We start from the raw sequence: 20,639 nt of genomic DNA on the forward strand, positions 1-20,639 counted from the left end.
CCCTTCTGTAATTGAAATGTTCAGTTGTTACAAAAGGCCAAGCCTGTACTTTACAGACTACTCTAGTTCAACTGCGGGTATTAAACTGCTTCAAATGGTTTGTTAAATGTGGAAGTCATGGCCACTGAAGGACATATTATATTGGGTTGCTCAAAAAGTTTAGATATTTATCAGAATGAAAATGGTCTTTGAGACTGGATACCACTGTGTGCTCATGTTGTACCCAAGGATGCTGCTCTGTGTGCTTACTGGGTTTAGGATATATACTTGCTTTGCTTGAGATAATTATTCATTATATATGCTTTATTTTTTGTATTTGTCTTTTCTTCCCTTTTTTCCCCTTTTTCTGTTATTTTGTTGTTGTTGTTTGCGTTGATCTTTTCTTGCCTTGCTTGTCATGTATGTCTTCAGTTTGTCACACTTCAGCACAACATTATTATTTTTTTAAATAATTAAAGACTGGATTTCACATTGATTTTCTGAACAGACTAAAATGCACATTTAAATTATCACAAATCAATCAATGCCTCTGACAATTTTGACAGAGAGGGGCACTTTCCTGAAATTGAGGATGATTACAGTATATGATGAAAACACAGTTTCCTCAGTAAAGCTGATCTGCATAGTTCAAAAAGGACAAATACAACCAATAGCAGTTCTTTGAATCTTTAATAATTGTGTATATTTCTTATCATACATGTGCAAATTCCTAAAGGGACACAAAAGAAATGTGCCCAGGTTACAAACTGCATAGTTTAAAAACTTCAACTGTTGACTAGTAATGCAATGTTGTACTTTGAGTTTGTATCAGAAAGGTTGTAGGGACTGTTTTCCTTCTCAAGACACTCCCTTTTTAATCACAGTTTGTTTTCTAATAAAACGAGGTTTCTATTGAAGCAGCAGAGTGGGCCGATCAGTAGCAGGGTAAAGATCAAGGAGTAGCCTCCTCCTCCCTCATGGCTCGTTTCTCTCCAGTTAGCTGGACGTGTGAGTGGGTACACACTGGACCATTGTGTTGTCTTGGCTGTATGTGTGGGCCTGACGGAAGGAGCCACAGCCCAAATTAGGCCACAGCAGAGTGTGTGTTTATTTTCCAGGGGGGTACGCACTCCATCTGGAGAGTTTTTTCCATGCTCGGGATCCCTCTTTGTCTCTCCAGGTCCTTGTGTGTTTATTTCTCCTGGCACTGAAGAGAGCAGAGGGTGTACACTTGTTCCTGGTTAAACACAGTGTCCCACCACACACTGGTCAACTTTAACCAACACATCACGAGAACACAATGAGCCAGATGGTAGCGAAGGAGTATGACATCAGGATGACTACTTTTTTTTTTTTTTTAGTTTGTTGGTGTTTCTAATGTGTCATTCCCTGAGTTAATCCTTTGAAGTAATCGTTTTCAATATTTCTTTTTGTGTCAAACAGATGACTTTATTAATCCATTCAATTAATCAGAGTGTAAGACTTGAACGTCCCAAATGCACCATGAGTCAAAGTTCAATATGTTTTTGTCTGTATGTGTAAAATGTTTGATAGTCTACTGCTATTACACAATTCCTGATATGAACTGAAGTTTTGCTTCAGAAAAATCATTATGAGCTGTCATGTTTTTCTTTTTTATTACTTTTTAGTACCCATCCTTTCAACATGAGTGAGCCATGCTTAAAAATAATCCTTTTGTTCTTTTCCTATGATCCTTGGCCTCCCACACCTCTCCTCCTCTGTATTTATCCCCAGGTTAGCAAAGGCCAGCTGCAGCAAGGTGTGCTGTGCTTGTTTTGGCTGAAGGGCAGAGGCAGTCATGTCTGATGTGTGCTCTGTGTGGGCTGCAGATCAGGCCCTTCCTGAACAGAGATGGTGACAGAGGACTTGTCTGGACTTGCCTTACAGAGGGTGGAGTAGAGGATGGAGCAGAGAGGAAGGGAGCCTGTCAGTCTGTTTGTCATGTGTCTGTTTCTATATCTGTGCTGCGGGAGATCACAGGCTGTCAGGTTAACTCTGCTGAGTAAAACTATTGAATCATTGCTGACTGAGAGGGTGATATGAGCTAAAGTCCTCGTAGCTCCGAGCAACTCTGCCTGCATGTAACACTAACAAGAAGTGACTGAAGCCCGAAATCGCAGTAGTTCACACACACATACTTAGATTGAATATGGCTTACTTTATACCATTTTTTTCTCTAAAATACGCTTACATGTTCGTAGAACCATGGAGCCTTAAACTCACTCTTAAAAGAAACTTCTGCCTTATGTCACAAGACGTCAGATACTCTTGTCTGTAATAGGGAGGAGGACTATGTGATACTGCTTTGATGTACGCGCCATACTCCACTAAATATCAGGGGAAAGTAATGTAGGCTTTTCTACTTCATCAGTTGCCTGTAATGTATTTTTGAGGATTTTTTCCGCAGCAACATCAGAAACCAGACAAGCAAAATTAACAGATGGCATCTGATTAACTGAATTTTTGATTTTTGTAATGAAAATTGAACTTGTTTTTTAATTACACAAATTTTCATCAGTATGACTGTTCAAAAGAACTCAGATTGTGTTTTCCTTTTGCAAGTTTCCATTATTATTAAAATTACCTTTCACACTGTTCAACAGCATCAGCCAATTAAGGAGGGTTACAGTCAATCGTCTCAAAAACCGAAAAGCCGGGGTTTGATGCACCAGCTACATTATAATATGTCCATGGGCAAAATGCCTTACCCCAAGTTGCTCCTGCTGCTTCATGTTAATGTGTATGAATAGGATGAGTTTATAGTAACCTCTGCCTTCCTGCATATTAGAGGTTGGTGTGATCTGCGGTGTAAAAGCACAATACAAACTCACTACCACCACCACCCTACATCCCTTAGGCCCACTCACTACCATCTCACCATGTCATCCCGACAACAGGAACGCAAGAATTATATAGGAGAAATCCTTCCTGTATATTATCCTGTATGCTCTTTTGTAAAGCGTCCTAAGATAATACTTGTTAAGAATTGGTGGTATACAAATATGGATTGATTGATTGAAACAGTATGATACAAAAACATTTACTCTAATGACAAAATGGTCCAAAGGGTCCAATGAGGCCTGATCACATCAGCTAGCAGATAGTCAGTCTGTACATTTGTACTTTAAATCGTTGATATGCTTTCAGACAATGATGTGAGGCATTATGTCATAACTTGCCAAACTTATTAATAGCCCATTTTGTGGGACCAAATTTTCTATAATGAGAGAACGAAACCAAAGTCCCAACTTTGATTTTCCACCGAAATGGTCTCATTAAAGTTGGCCTTTATGATTCAGAGGATGAATCATATAATTTCGCTATAAAAGGAAAAGCTGAGTATCGACATGTCTGCTGCAGCTTCAGAGGAGCCTGGCCTGTCTGTCGTCTTTCCAACCACCCACTGCACTCTGATGTCATAATGAGAAAAGGAAGCAGTGTGGTCTTCTTGTATGAACAGGTATACATAACCTGTGAAAACAGAGGGAGGAGAAATGACCTCCCTTTTACCTCCCATAATGCAACACTTAAGCTTGCTGCTAATAAGAAGTGTCTAAATGTTAATATGAAGCAAACCACTCACAAACAGTTATATAACCTTTAAATACATTACAAATGGTATGGTGTGACACTGATTCGTAGTCATGGGGACAGCCCTGCTCACCTACAGGGCTTCCAAGTTTAGCTCCCTCTCAGGTTGAGTCTTGTCTCGTAGTACCCAGCCCGATCCACAGTTACGCTACACAAACAAAACCACACACCCACAGGGGATTTCTCTCTACAAACGTCAGCTTAATTTATCTTCAAACCATAAAAAGGGAGTGTGCATGTACTTTATATAGTTTTGTTTCTAAAGGAAGAGTTACTGATCATTTTTAGCATTTTTTTTTCATGAATGATGGACTGTGACCTGATGATTCGATTCAGCTGCTCCATGCTCTTTATACAGTCAACAATTAATTCCAAAAAAAATGTTTGAAACACAATATTTGGAATGATAAGAGTAAGATACAACCACAATGTTCAATTCAAAATAAAAGGTTTCCACATTTCTACGTTAGATTCATTCACATATTTCATGGGTACTGGTACTGGTATATATATATATATATATCATTGCTATATCATGTATATATGTATATATATATGCACTTATCATCTTTAAACTTAATGACACGTATATTTATTTTCTATTATGTGTAAAATTCAACAAGGATTTTTTATAACTTCACAAGACATTGTACATGCACATTTGTGCTAGACTTAAACACTTAAACTGCTCCATGTTGATGTATGTAATATTCACAGCATTTACAGAAAATATGGAGTTCAGTGCCAAGATCCTGATTGTGTTGATCTTTAGTTCACACACAGTTTTTAAAAATCTTCTGTTTCTGCCTGCTGCTTTCTGTTTGTGTCTCTTTGTTGTGTCTTACATTAATAAGGTGCTGAGTGCTCTGTTTACCTTTGTCTTCTTTTTCTCTGTTCTCCTCTCATTTCCAGCCGTCAGTTGGTCAGTTGCTCAAGATCTAATAAACAGGAGAGTGAAAGCTGTGGCAGGAGATCACAGCTGGTGTTTCTATGTTTGTGTGTGTGTGTGTGTTTAAAATCCTATTCAGACGTTATACCTGCTACAAAGATCATCATGGGTATTAACACAGAGATGTTACACCAATGTGGTTATATCCAGCAGGTTGATTTTTCTTACTAACACACTCCAGTATCTGGGTCTAATTTTCACATTCAAGAGTGTTACCAGTGTAATGGTAATTTTAAACACAACAAATCTTCATATCATATATTATCTAGAACTTTTCTACTGACACAAGTTTTCCCTTTTTCTGCAAAGAAAAAATAAATCTAGTGCTTGCTTCACATTTCACATTAAGTGTTCTCAAAAACAGGTCCGTTTCTGTGAAACTGTGTTGTATTTTCAGCATTACCACCATACCTGACAACACGAAAGCCAGAGAAGACGTAAATAAAAGGCAGGGTTTTCATACTGAAACTGTAATCAGCCAACACTACAGCCTAAAATGTGTTATTGAGTATTGGTAAACATGCCATCCAGTGCACCGATTTAATATCATAACCAAGAATACACCTCAAAAAAGCACCTGTTTTCATGTGCATAACTGTGTGACAGCTGTCTACAGCTGATTGGGTACCACATTGTAACATCTGGCCCACTGTACATAATTCTTTTTATTACACTAATTCGGACGTTTTGCAGTGTGACTAATAGCTCTCTTTAGAAAGATAATAAATTACCAATATCTTACACAAAGTACAGACGAGCGCATACGTACATCCTTCGGATATTCTACAGAAGAAGTCTTTGTTGAAGGGGGCACATCCTCTGTTGGGAGATCTTGACCCTAGTTCTACAGAGACATGAAGTCAAGAATTACGTGTGTGTGTGTGTGTGTGTGTGTGTGTGTGTGTGTGTGTGTGTGTGTGTGTGTGTGTGTGTGTGTGTGTGTGTGTGTGTGTGTGTGTGTGTGCATACACGTGTGTTGTCATCCATGTGTATTCACACTGTATGTTTCCTGCCCACTCAGCTCTTCCATCCAAAGGCCCAGATTCCTCAGACCTCCCTACTGAAGTGTTGGAGGCGGTGTTGAAGTTGGAGAGCAGGCTTTGAAGGAGGCTCCAGTGACTCATTACCCAACAATCCCCCCACTCCACAAAAAAAAAAATCTCTGTCCTTGCCCCAGCCTGGACTCTGCCCCTTGTCCTCTAGCCCAGAAAGCCGAGACACAAACACTTGTGGATCGTTGTCTGAAGAAAAAGGATTCTGTTACAGTGGGATGAAGAGAATGTGGACCGAACCGCTGTGAAAGACTCCTCTGTGTGTGATGATGTTTTACTGTAAGTCAGAGTGCATATTGACATTCATAATCACACAGTAAACTACATAACCTGACATTTCTCACTTCCAGCAACATGTGGCACCAGTTTAATCCAAAAAGAGCTCAGTTTTCAAATTCAATGTTCCAATCTATCTAACAAAATCTGACGTCTTAATCTCTGGCTCCGTCTCTGCTGGACTCATTTCTTCATGTTTCCTTTGGGGGGGGGGGGGGGGGGGGGGGGGGTGAAGTGGCTAAACCTACACCACAAACTCCTGTTCCCACAGCTCACACAGGGCTCAAAATCATCTTATAGCGTTGTGAGCACACATCTGTGTACCTCATGGAGACAAATCCAGACATCCACAGCCATGTTTTAGCAATTGGTCCAGGGCATGTGCATGATTTAACAAGCAGCTGGTGGCCTGTCCGTATACAGTGTGTTCATTAAATATAACATACAAAAGAGATGACGTCACTGGACTTCCTGTCTGAAGTACAAAGAGCAAAATTACATTTTCTAATGCAAACTGATTTACAAAACTTAAGAGAAGTTTGCCTCTGCATTTGTAGAAAAATGCTTTAAATTGAAATGTATTTTTTCCAAACATTTCCGATAAATGCCACGACTAAAGATGTAAAACAATATGCATACATACAAAACATGAGGCAAGTGAGTAATTATGCAAAGATCAGGTAGCATTGCTAAATTCAATCGATACCTCAGTCCCATGCAGAAGTGATCATTTTAAAAGCCTGTGTTTACACAGCTGAAGTGTGCTTGTGTTGCATTTTAAGCATGCTGTCTGATTTGATTAATGCTGACCTTGTAGTCTTTTTGGCAAAAGGTTGCCACTGTGCTCAGTCTCAGGGCATCATGGACAAAGTGGATCATTGTGCTCTTTGGGAAAGACCCTTGAGCCATGACAAACAGGATTTCCTCTTATTTCAGGCTTGAGTCTCCCCATGTCCGTCTATAGGAGGGTTATAAAGCACTGAGAGCTCTTTAAGTTTCCTTAATTCATCCCCCTTCAGTAGAATGAGGCCAGACTTTTACTGAGTCCTGTGTTACAGTTCAAGCTGTTGAGTTTTTATCAGCTGGGTCCCAAAGCACAAACGCTTACTACAAACAACTGACTTTTTTTCGGTTATATTTCTGATCTTTAGTGAGGCGTTTGATACTCAGAGTGAAATGTAGTTTTTAACACATTATCACATAAGGTACTGTACAACCAATGATCCCTTATCTGATTCTAATGGGCTGTCACTGAAACATTAAAAACAAACCCTTTTTGGGTTCATATATCTCATGTATGTCTACTAAAGTACATTCACAATCGCTGATGTTCGAAAAAAGTGTCTGTTTTCATGTACTTCCGCTCCATGCCAAGTCTCTCATCTCGTTGCAATGCTTAGAATCCCCCACGAGCAGGGTGCCCACGTGGGACTGGTCTGATCTGATTGGTCAGCTGTTCCGCTCTGTTGTAAAAGGTCAGTCGCTCAGCCCGGATGTCACATGGGCATGCAGCACGAGCTTGGTCTTGCTACAACGAGCCAATGGGCATGGATCAGTGATATCACACTGGCAAGATGTCACACTGGCAAATTCCATTGGGGGGGGGGGGGGCGCGGAACCGAGCGTTACATGCAACTACATCTACAGCTAACATGAGGAGATAGGAGAAGACGCGTTTCCGCAGCCTTTGAATTTTGCACATAGCTGTGCCTAAACATACACAAGACACCCGGAAAACACACAAAAAGAGCCTATAAAGCCAGAAAAAGCAGAAAAGAACACAAAAAACCCAGCAGAGTCATAACAGAGATTTTGTATTTTTATTTTCTGATAATTTTCATTGAATGTTGCAAAAAGCTCACATATCCCCCCATCATTAAGATGTTGTATACAAAAATGGGGTGACAGTATTTCATGAGAAGCTGTTTATCAGCCATTAATGTCCCCAAGTCATCAATATTGTGAATTTGTGGTTCAACACTCAGTTACAAAAGAACTAATGACCGTTTATTTCTTCTTGTTTTACCCAAGGACACTTTATAGAGGGAAGATTAAAACACCAATCTTTAGATTAGTGAGGGATTATAAAACATCTCAAATCACGAAGGCACAAATTAATAGAACTGGGAGCTAAAGCTGTAACAGCTACCACTCCAAGTAGTTGGATGAGCAGCATTATCATAACAAAAACAGGATTTACCAGAGTCAAGTTTATAATAGGAATACACAGGAATAGGAAGACAAAGAAGAACAAGCAGAACTGAAGCTTTACGATGCTGTGTGTTTTTCAGTTTTCTTTGTTTCCGCCCTTTGAACAGCCGCTCATTCACAGATCCACCCACACAGGCGTCCTGCTCCTGTGGCTGGTAGATCACATCACCTCAGCAAAGGTATGCATATTCGGAAACAGGCGCCCACACCCTGATCAGTAGAGTTTAAATTCCCGCTGCTATGTCTTTGAACAATACATTGCTTTTGTGTCCTGTTATGATTGATGGAGACATTTGTCATTAGGTCAATACCTCACTGCTGAAGTGATCGGGTAGCTGGAGCCAAGCTGTCAGATAATACATAGGATGTGGGCCTGCAGGAATGCATTTTGGAAGAATCTGTCCTCTTATAAAGGGACTTTCCAGTTCCCCTGGTCTGGGCTGTGGTTTTCTCACACATTGAAAGACATTTCCAGATAAACTGCCTTAATAATGTCCCCATCGTAAAAGCAAGTCAAATACAAACGTAACTTATCATGACACATAAATCTCTCCGAAAAAGCCTTTCACACATTTGAGAAGGTGAAGTCTTAAAATAATCCAGGACAAGCACAAACATTCAAAAACTTGTATCAACCCCTAATTTCACTACTTAAAGATTCTGTTTGACTTCATCATCACAATAAAGGTAGGATATACCCGCATGTACAAAATGTGTAGCACAAGCACCACACTTTAAGAAACCCTGCTCAACACAGAGAGATGCTACTTTACCTTTTTAATGGCAAAAAACAACATGTACAACTTGAAATATTTTTTTATCATGTTGTATTTGCAGTGAAAAGAAAACATCCTATTAACTACCACTTTGCATCACTTCAATCCCTTTTAACCTTTGTCCACTGCTCACACCTGAGAGCAGACAAACAGTAGTAGGCATAGCATTGTGTCCTTAAAGTCATGGTGGGGAAATTGTTTAAGAACACTAAGACAAAGGTTAAGAGGGACTAAAACGGTAAGATTTGTTCGAATAAATTGATGATTCACATTGAAAAGTCTGAAGCGTTTGTTGTCAAACTAACAGACTAACGAACAAAAGGGCTCTCAGAAAGATGAATCACCTTCATAATGTGTGCTCATGTCAAAGCGTTTCCTCAAGACAGAGAGGAAGATGGATTGAATGCTATTCAGCAGACTGTTTGCGCAGGGTGCTGTGTCCCTGCTTTATTAATAGTTGATTAGATTGTACCTGGTATGTTGTTAGCTTTGGTGTGGAACCTGAGGATATTCTGCATCCATTCTTTTACTCTCATCAAATCATTCTTCTTTAATTGTAATATTCTCCGTGCTGGAATGTCTCCTCCCTCCTTTAATGTTCTCATTTATCTTTCTTTCTCTTTCACCCTCTTTCCTCTTGTGCAATATTTACCATGAACTCATTCCCCTTAGCCCTGATTACAGCTCAGGACCCTGGGTCATCATTACAGGATATTACAGCCATTCATCCCACCTTCAGTTGCATGCCGGGCAGAGTTGATCATGTTGCCTCTTTATTTGCTGCAACAACAATCTGATGTAACTAAGTGCAACTCCTGAGTGCAATCAGTGGCACCTTGAAGAAATCACATGAGTTTCATACAACGTAACAAGCATTTGCCCTCAGATTCCCTGCAGAGTGTCTTTTCTTTCATCATTTATCCATGTTTATGTTACTTTCCCTGATCCTGCTCAGGAGCCTTTCTTGTTCCCATTCTAAACAAACACCTTTTTGTGCTGCCAAAATGTAGAAAATGACTGAGGCACTACTGGTTGTGTGACAGTTGTATTCAACACAAAAGGTCTGTATAAAAGACCATTGTGACTGAGATGAAGCTTCTGTCACACTCCCTCTGCAGAGTTTATTCAAACAGACATAAAACAGACATGATGTAAAAAATGAGGAGTTTGGAGGCTCTCGGAAATGTCTAAGATTTCACTTCTAGGCTGGGAAATGTAGTGATGTTATTGTAATCTGTTCGTGTTCATCTCTTCACACACCCACTCAGGCAGGTGCTGGAAACTGAACTCCCCCTCAGGAGCCCACTTACAGCAGACTCCTGATCAGCCTCCTGAACCTCAGCTGTTTTATCATCCACCATGGTCCACCCACACGTTATTGACAACCTAAAGGATGGGTTGACCTATATCAAATAATATCAAGGGGAATCCATGGATATATTGAACCTTAATGAACTGAACTTCATTTTATCTCACATTTGTTTACGTATTTATTTTTTAAAATTTATATCTGATATGATAGAGTTTCCTTCGTCCATCAGAACCTGTTTTATTGAGTTTCAATTCCTTCTTATCTTGTTAATGAAATGTGGGGTGGGGTCACATTGTTGCTGCTGGATTTCTTTGTGCTAAAATGTATGGAAAAGGCTATACAAATGCAGTAGGACTGATTGATGATAGATGAGCATATCCCTTTCCTGACTAGGTCACAAAGATTTTCGCAGAATTCCCAACTTACACATCAGCCTCAGCGCTGTGCTGTTAGTAATTATTACTAAACATGGACACAGTGTCTCAGTAAGAAACGTTAAGCATTCAAATCCAGTCTGTTCTGTTCTTCAGGACAACTTCACAGAACTACAAGCACGGCTGTAAATCAGGTGCTGTGTTTGAGGTTTCATTCTTGAACGCAGCACGATATATTACAACATTATGTGAGTTTATATTGCATGTCCAAAAACATACAAGAAACCCAGATAAGTTCCTAGTATTTCTGGGGTTTTAATATGAAAGTAATGGACACCACATGGAAATAATAATCAACAGCTGATGATCACAACAACAACATGTTAATCACAGTTCACTGCCAGAGCTTCATTTTTCACAGATCTATACAGTATATATTTTTCATAATAACTTAAATGTTAACATATTGAGTCACAAAAGTCCACATTGATAGAACTGGTAACCTTTTACAGTAAAAGCAGCTTCATTTTATTTTTGAAAAACTGTTGTGGTTGTGGTATCATATGTCATACTAATCCACATAGACCCCCAAAACATACTGAAGTAAAACACACACAATTGAAAAACATGTTAAATCATATAATAGGCCTATTTCCCATAAACATGGTTCAAACCAAACAGCATGCCACTTTCAAGAGACTGAGACTCTGTTTATGTTCCAGGTAGTGAAAATACTGATAATACCTTTCCACTTGTTCCCTAATGGACCAGATAACCCTGTGAACGAGATGGGCAGCACATGAGACAACACATCAACAGGGTGATCAAGTTCCCACCTTCCTCCCTCTGTTTTTTTCCATTTGGCCCGCGTCTCCTGAATTGTTTTTATTTAAGAATATCTCAAAACCTGGTCAGCAAACTCAAAATTGATTGGATATAAGCTTTGGCGGTCGATAGAAATATAATAAAACTACTTGTGTTTTTTTTTTTTTTTTTGAATATCCAAGTCAAAAGAAGAAAACGTCTAGATGGACGTTTTAATATAATGAAAGCATTTCAAAATTTACCTATAAAATAAACCCAAAAAGATACATAATTATTTCATCTGTCTGAGTTGGTGGAACTGAATTAACAAGACTTCTAATCTACTATCAACTGATATTTTGTTATGGTCTCAGAGTGCACACAGGGTCTGTGGTCCTGGTCCGTCCGCCCCCTCACTGCCCTGCAGACATTCCTGACAGCGTCTCCTTTCTCCGTCTGAGGCTTCTCTTCGGACAGCTGGGTCTCAAGCAACATGATCCCTGCTCAGCAGCTCAGCCCCTGCCGACGCTTTGTGCGTATATATACATGGTGTATGTGTGGGGTTGTGTATATCCAATACACATGCATGTCTTAGATATGAGAGGTGACACATTCATGGGATTCTCATTGAGAAAAAAAACAGGCCCACAAATATATTTGTGGAAATATCGCCTTACAGACACATGTTAAATGTCTTTGTTGTTGTAGAGTTTTTTGTATTTGTATTTGAGGAAAGGTAGATACGGGTCGGACATTGAAAGCTCAAATCAGTCAAATTAAACTCTTGAAAGGTGAATGGTGCTGTAAACCTTGCAGCTTCTGCATATCTTAGTCCATATAAATCCACTCCAGTGTCTTCCCTTGTCCTCAGACGTGATCTGAAGAACAGGTTTGAGACGATCGCAGCCTAAGGATGGGCAGAAAGAGCTGAAAGTGCGGATCTGGGAAGTTCTTTCCTTATGACTCAGCAGACAGAAATGGATGTTCAATAAAACACAAACACTGTTGTTATGGCTACAGATGATCAGGAGAATGACGCCTTTGTGGATAGGAGGAGGAAGGAGAAGGGGGGGATAATTCACCACTTTATCCACAAAAACAGATCTGGATCCTGGGAATCAGATGACCTTTTATTTGGATGGGGGAATGATAAATGGGAAACACAAGAGAACCACGAGAGCTCAGATTAAGTTCTTGTCTTCTGCAGCCAAATTTAAACTCTATAAAATGTCTTAATATCGCCTCAGCCCAGCGGGAGGGTGTGTCTGTGTTTGTATCTGCTTAGGCATGAGCTCAGGTATTCACTCACCTGAACCATACGTCACCAGGTGAAATACCTGTGGAGGTTATCAGTAAAACAAACCCGTGAAAATAGCTCTCCTCTGAGACAATCCCATTCATATGGCTTTAAAAAACAAAGAGCAGGTACACTGGTGACGGCTGCAGAGTTCGAAGCTCCTCAGAAAGAACCCATTACGCAGATTATTGAGGTTGTTCGTAATCACACTGTTCCCCTAGGCCTTGCCTAATATCCTCATGCTGTTTGGAGTGTAGGAGGTTTTTATTTACATGAAGCACTCGTGTTGTGTCCCGCTGTCGTCAGATTGGACTCTGACGGGAAGAAGGCGTGAGGGAATAACACAGCAGGTTAAAAAGAAACAAAGGGTTTCCGATATAACAGCAGTTTACAGGAAGCAGTAAAGAGCGGTGACGTGAAGTGAAGAGACATGAACATGTTATCAAGCTGTTCTTGAAACCTTTCAGTGATCTTACACTGAAATGCCCAGACATGCTTTGCATGGGACCAGGGGCAAAGCAAGGTAAGAAATGATGTGAAAAAAGGATCACGTCAATGCTTCTGTTTTCATGAACCATGAAAATATAACACAAGCTTCCAAACTATTCCAAACAGAATCAACACAACATGCACTATTTATTTTGGTTTTACAATAATTTAGGTTCTTCCCATTCTCTCACTCCCCATTATTCTAATTTTTGTCTGTCTAATGTATCTCTACCTCTGAGCGTATTTTATGCCATTATACATTACCTCTTTATTTATTATCTTATTTTCATTGTTTTGTCTTTCGTTGTTGTTTGTCTGAATGTCTTTGCTTTGTCATGCTGTGTCACCAATTAGAAATGCTGTGACTGTTTATGTAAAGTAAATCCAAAAACCCTGACATCAAACCCCCTACATCTTACTGAAGACCCCAGTGTCCCCAAATGTAGCGAGAAGCCTGAAGGACATGTGATGCAAATCTGAATGAAAATCATTTCCTCTTCTTATTTTATTTCTGACAATTCCAGGCGTACTATTTTCGTCATAAATAGCATCAACTATCATCAACTATCATCCACGTTTTCTGAAACATCTGCACATGTTCACTCTGTTCTGTTGTCTGATTCTCAGCAATCATCTATTCTGAAACATCTTCATGACAATGACAGTGAAAAGATGAAAAAACCAATACAGACAGATGTGTGGACAGATGTTAGCGATATGGCTGTAAAGGATGTGATGGGAGTTTATTCTGTGTTACCTATAGATGATGAAACAGAGGCAGACATTATTCCTTTGGCCTTCACCTCACAGCACCCTGCTCAGCTGCTACTGCACGCACACACACACACACACACACACACACACACACACACACACACACACACACACACACACACACACACACAAATGCATTTTTACCATAGAAACGGCTCTAAATTCAACATTTTGTCCTTTCTCGTTTAAAATATGAAGATTAGTTTAAGTTCTGGTCATTATCCTGTTCACAATTGTGTCATTTTCTGTCTGTTTGGTACATTTTTATCTTCTCCTCCAGAATGTAACAATGCATTCAGTGTTGCTTAGCCAGGCTTCGTCCACATAATGAAGGCCTATGGCCTATGGAGTAATGACGCCAACGCAGTGTGTGCTGCGTCACAGGATGTTTACAAGACTGTGTGTGTGTGAGATGGTGTGTTTGTGTGTGTGTGTGGTGGTGAGGAAGTAAAGAAGACAACCTAAGTTTTTAAGGCCAGATTTAAAGATTGTGACGTCTTTAATTAGCCTCTGAAAACACTGCTTGAAAAATTCATTGTGCACTTAGTCTTGAAGCTGTTAAGAAAAAGAAAAGGCCACACTGGCATCATAAACACCTGTGTGGCCGAAGGTGTGTGGATATGTGTGTGTGTGAGATTAAAGTGGTGCCAATTTGTGAAGCAGTATTTTTAGTACAGAGGCTCTGGTAATGCTCCTCGGATCATCCTTTGATGCGTTCATTGTAGTGTGATCCCACTTCAAAGCTCCGGACAGGCACGGGACGATGAGGGGAGGGGTGTGAGTCCACTACACTTCATTACTGCGGGGCCCCAGATTCAGCTCTCTGTGACCTCTGTCCTCTGGGCATTTGTGCTCATAACACACTTCCCCTCTGTCAGATCTACAACCGGAGGTATTTATGTGCAGGAGAGCTCCGAGGTCTATTAAATGTCAACACAGTTTGTCAGGACTGTTTTCTGTCCTCACTTTGATGGTTAATTTGACAGTTTTAGGTCTCAAAACATTATTTGGATTCTTAAATGTTTAATGATGTCAGTTTTATCATCATTTGTTTTCTTTTAGTTCGACCATATTTATAGTATATGTTATGGCATAGTAATAAATGCGCACCTGTGAAGCTCTTTGTAACTCTTATTTGAATAATTAACCAACAAATAACTAACACACTTTGAGATCATCGTTTGTGTCTACTACAGTAAAGAATACAGCTTTGAACAATTGAAGTCTGTCTCATAAGTTTTGGATGTAAATTAACATCACAATCTCATGTCACAGCTATCTAAAAATGACTAATTGCTTTATCTGTTCGTCTCTTTTTACAAGGTTTTCTGAATATGATGAAGGCTTTGCTCACTGGGTTAGAACAGTCATTAAATAGGTGTGTACGCAGTGACACATCACGGCCCGTGAAACAGCTTTTATTTAATGATAACAAGGCAATAAAGTGCACTTTCGGTGCGTTTGCTCAGCCTCATAAAGAACAGAGGCGCCTGATAAGGCGGTTGTGAAGGAATTGGTCAGCTGAACACCTCTTAAAAAGCCGCTGATAAAAGCAAACTACTTCTACATTTTGGTGATGCTTAGCCGGAAACACCTCAAATAAAAATGTCCTTTTTAAACTGTCACAAACACATGCAGGCCAAAAAATGCAACCGAACCTGAACCAAACATCAGGAGTTGTTGAGGTATGTTCAAAGGTTAGGTGTGCTCAAAGGCTCCATGAATCTTTCAAGTGTCCTGTGATGATGACTAAATCTGTCCTCCTTATCAGTGGTGACTCAGGCCCCAGACCCTCCCAGTTACAATAAAGACTCACATTCCACCTGACAGCAGAGGAAGGGGACTTTCCTGTCCTCCACTCCCTTTTCAATGTTGCGTGTCTGGAACTGACTGAGAAATGTTGCGAGTAAAATATGCCCTATTAATATATCGTCAACGAGTATAATAATCAAAAACTGACTGTCACCAAGTAAATGCTTGACAATAAAATAAAAAGGTAGTGGAGAGCAAATCGTTATCTCAAAAAGCATGATTATTTATTCAAATAAATACAAACTCATCACACATTGAGAACGTAAATAACTTAAACAATACAAGCTGTTTGCCAGTAACACAATATCCTGGAAACAAATAAATTAACATCATGGTTTTAGGAGTCATTCCTCCCAGGAGAGTAAACTTGAAATAGTTTTGACAATTCAAGGGGTTCAGTCCTTTATGTTGGGATTTCTGTCTTGAGCTTCTCTTGAGTTTAGATCAGCTGTCTCTCCCCTCTGTGAGAGCCCAGTCCCGAACAATCCTTCATCTCCGGACCGGATGACCTCGTCTTCCTTTTGGTCCGCGAACTATTTCTCTATGGTCCATATTGACACTAAAAAGGAGATCAGAAGAAAATATGTCATTAGTGTCAATATCTTCTTACTCTGATTATTTCTTCTATTTTAAATTCATGTATCACGTCGGTTCTAGTCACGGAGCGTCTCTCACCATATTAGGAGTGGGTAAGTGCCGAAGTCCTCGTGCGTTCAGGGCGCCCTCGCCATGCGTCTCTCCTGCTGTCCTGGTGATGCGCCCTCGTTGTCCTGTCGGGTCTTAAAGTCCTCGATTGCCTTTCTGTTCTGGTAATCGATCAGCGCCATGGTGATCACTGCGTTCCAACAGTTCTCCTCCCCGGAGCACCGGAAATCGATCTCCTTATTGTCTGTGGTCACGATGGTGAAATAGACGAACTTGCCGGTGCGCTCCACGCAGTCCACTTTCTTGATGGACTGCAGCTTCAGCTCCTTTCCCTTGGACCGCTTCTGCGTGTCGGCGTAAATGTTGAGGCTGTCTTGGGTCAACACGCACGTCTTCCTCTTCCAAAACTGGAGCAGACTGTCGCTCCTCTTCTCCAGCTCTCCCTCCTTGAGAACCTGGCTGATCTCCTCCGCTGACATTTTCATTGTTCACGCGGGCGGGTTTGTAGAAGTTCCTGTTTTCCTTTCCAATGAGCCCTTTAGGAAGGAGCTTTTCTGTCAAAGTTTCCCGCAATCCAGAGTGACGTTGTGAATGAAACAAGGTACCAGAAGAGTTTTATAGTCTGCCCTGGACTGAGTCCTGCCCACTTGACGTCAGATGATCGGGGAACGCATCAACAGTTGCGAGTAGAGTAATTCAGGGCGGAGTGGGCGGAAGCCTGCGCGCAGGAGGGCCAGAGGGCGGAGGAAGTCATAACGTGGAACTTAATTACACTGCAAACATGTTAATTACTAATCCACATCCTGCTGAGGAGATTTGTGCAAATATTTGCCCATTCTGCAGAAACTGAATCAGGATCATGTGTTTGATTATGTGGGCTGAGGTCGAACACGCGCGTAAAAGTCTATCAGGCCAAGTAAACCTTGACAATGTTGGTTACATTTATAAAGAGAGATCCCTGGATTCAACGATGCAGAGAACCTGACTATTCAATTGCAGCCCTTTTTTTAAATACTTACTCTGCCATCTTGATCTACTGATTTCCTTTCAAAAAACGTAACTCAAACCCTGTTCTATGTCATCAGTATTTAACGCAGACTCAACTATTCCTCTCTGTGTATCTCCAAAAAGTCCTCAAGCACAGTTTCCACTCAATGAGTAGGATTATCAGACTGCTGAATGTTGGCAGCTTAGTAAAACAGAAAGTTGAGGAAGCGCAGGGAGGGTTCATCGGCAGCTGAAGGAAGCAGACATGTAGGTCACCCTACCACCTTTAAAGTTAACTTAATCATTACAGTCAACGTGGATTTTTTTAAATTTAAAGACACATTTTCTTTCTGCAAAAAAAAGAGGTAATTTTGGACTAGAGACCAAAATGTAGGACGAAACTTTCAGCAAGTTCTGCGAGTGTATCCTTGGTTGTGATTTCTTTCAGCCCAAAAATGTCCTGAACGTAATGACATAACAAAACATTATTTTTCATTCCAATATACCTGACTTTTCCAATAATTAAAAAGCAAAAAAAAAAAAAAAGAATTTTCCTTGATCATTATGTGTAATGAAAATGAAAGCTTTGATACTGTATATGTGACAAGGTGTGTCTCTGTTATATAGCTCACATCTGTTTCATTTACGGCAACACGTGTTCTCACCTTCTCATCTAAAGGAGCAGAATAAGAGTTGAGGTGTGTTTCATTGAGCTTCTGCCTTAACGAATCCCAAAGAATCCAAACTTTTACAAAGTCATGTTTTGTGGAGAATAAAGAGTAACTTGGTGTTGTATTAAAGCCAGTTTGTCCGGTGTCCCCAAACCTTTCCCTGCTGTGAATCAACAAGGCAGATGTCATCAACTCTTTCCCACCATCACCCACACAAGCTTGACCTCTGACCCCTTACTGTTGAGTTCAAATGCACCCAGTGTATCTCATGGCAAACTTGCATCAAGCACCCTCTCAGGCCTCTCCTGTCTGCCTCCATCAGATTCTTCTCCTGACGTTTTGGAAACTTCTCCAGTTTCCCTTAGTCAAGTGTCACACAAAGCACATGGACACACACACGCACACACACACACACACACACACACGCACACATAATTCTTGACTTCATGTCTCTGTAGAACTAGGGTCAAGATCTCCCGACAGAGGATGTGCCCCCTTCACACACAATGTCTCTAAATTTCCTCCAGTGATTGTGAAAACACCGGGTGACCTTGTTTGGGTGGAACTATTTTACTTTAAAGAAAGAGAGAATCTCCAGGAAGTCTTCTCACTTCAATACTACTACGATGGTACAGACATTTGGCAGCACAAAGGGTGTTACCATGGTGACTCACTTTAAACAACTCATCGAGCAGTCTGCCTAGCATCCCCTGCACGAGTACTGACACAGAAGGGGAATGTTGTGGCTGATTGAATCCTCTGATGATAAAGAAAAGGAAATCACATTTGTGTACTGAGTTGAGTGAAGAGGTTATTCCTCTTAAGGGACTTTTTTAAATTTGTTTCCAGGCAGTGTGTGTGTGTGTGTGTGTGTGTGTGTGCCTATATGGGATTTTATTTGTAGGAGTATAGCCATGGAGACATCATACCCAGGCAATGACTCAGCAGGTGGTGGTTCACTTTACTTTGACAGAGTTTGCAAAAGGAGGGCCAGGTAAGACAGTGTGTTAAAAGCCCTGTGTGTGTGTGTGTGTGTGTGTGTGTGTGAATATGCTTTGAGAATCCATATATAAGGCTTCAAATTTAGGTTACAAAAGAAAAGGGTGGGACAATAATTAATATCAGGTAATATTTGTGTCGTTTTTCTGTTTGTACACAAAGACAAAGAGAAAATGGCAAAAACACAGTCCAAAGCTAACGATATCTATGATCCATATTCAGTCAGCACACCAAAACCAAGCCTTTTGACTCCCATAATAAGGGATGGCACTATATCTAATCTGTGATTTCAAAGCAATGGTTAAACTTCAGTGTTTCTCTGATTTCCAGGCTTGTGGGAAAGTATACCTATTTCTAGAGGAAGTCACACTGTGCACCAAATCAGCAGCCTGTTGTCTGTGTCCATGCAGACAAAACAAAACCTCCAGAGACGCACATGTAGGAGAGGGAGGAAGAGAAGGATCTGCACAACAGGAAGGTTTAGTTACACACTGAACAGATAAGATATTAGTTGCTGAGAACAAGTTTAAAATGTGTTTTTCACTTTATTTATTTTTGTGTGATGGAGTCTGCAGTCGAGGGCAATATGAGTGTGACAAACAGCAGGTTGAATGACTGGAACAGAGTTTGGTAGTCATATCAGGGCATTGAGCTGCTGAGTGTTTAGTGTGAGACACAACACTTAAATAGAGAGGAAGTCTGCTCAATGAATCCTGCTGAATGAATTTATTTTGGTTGAACATCACACAACGAAATCAAGATTGCGCTCAAGATTAATCGATTAATTGATATAAAAAATTAGTGGATTGCGCGACAGGACTCTGACTGAAACAACAGGAAAAACTCAGATGCCATCCAGAACCAGTGACAGTACATTTGAACAGGGTGTAGCTCATTTGGCACTAATGAGTATTAATGGGATGAATCCAATTATTTTTCATTTTATTTTAATTTCCACATGCACACCATTTTTTTTGACCACTTTGCATTACTAAATAAAATTTGACATATTATCCCCATTTGGGTTTTTGAGGTGCATCGTTCTGCAGATGAGCAACAACATTTACATAAACATGTATCTGGTAGTAACATCCTACTCCATAGCTGCTCAAAGTTCACCAACTAGTTGCTAAAGCTGAATGGTTGACCAAGAGTCGGGTCAACCATTTGTAAATTATTGATCCCTCTGATCCATTATTAAACTAAGAACAGATCATGGAAGCTTTAACCTTCGAATTTAATCTTGTGAAGATTAACCATCTCTGATGAAAGAGTGTCCTCAACAGACCGCAGCAATTAAGAGTCATTAAAGGTGTGGGTTTAAAACCGCCACACCCAGCAGTTACATTAACGAGACACGAAGGTGAATGACCGCAGTGAACCGGAATAGTCTGGACACAAAGGTTGGCCAAAACCTCACAAGCCTGAAATGTTTATGATAATCACTAAATCATAACTATAAACATATAAAAAAAGATATAAAAAGAGATCAATTTTACTGTAAGATCAATTTCAAAAGCAGGTGATTTATGTTGTCAGTATTGTGATTATTTCTTTAGATAAGTGCAGAAAAAATGGTACTGCACTGTGTATGTATACACACATTATGAATATTTGCGT

General features: G+C 40.2%; 1 protein-coding gene across 1 annotated transcript; it reads right to left on the bottom strand.

The window, feature by feature from the left end:
- Positions 1-15,919: 15,919 nt before the first annotated feature.
- Positions 15,920-17,006, bottom strand: phlda2 (pleckstrin homology-like domain, family A, member 2). Its single transcript, XM_079346999.1, has 2 exons — positions 16,393-17,006; positions 15,920-16,276 (listed from the first exon to the last, which is right to left on the bottom strand). The coding sequence occupies exon 1, from the start codon at positions 16,845-16,847 to the stop codon at positions 16,431-16,433; it is 417 nt and encodes a 138-aa protein (XP_079203125.1). The 5' UTR covers positions 16,848-17,006; the 3' UTR covers positions 15,920-16,276; positions 16,393-16,430.
- Positions 17,007-20,639: the final 3,633 nt, after the last annotated feature.

The sequence above is a fragment of the Symphodus melops genome, assembly GCF_947650265.1.
Source record: "Symphodus melops genome assembly, chromosome: 6".
Lineage (NCBI taxonomy): Eukaryota > Metazoa > Chordata > Actinopteri > Labriformes > Labridae > Symphodus > Symphodus melops.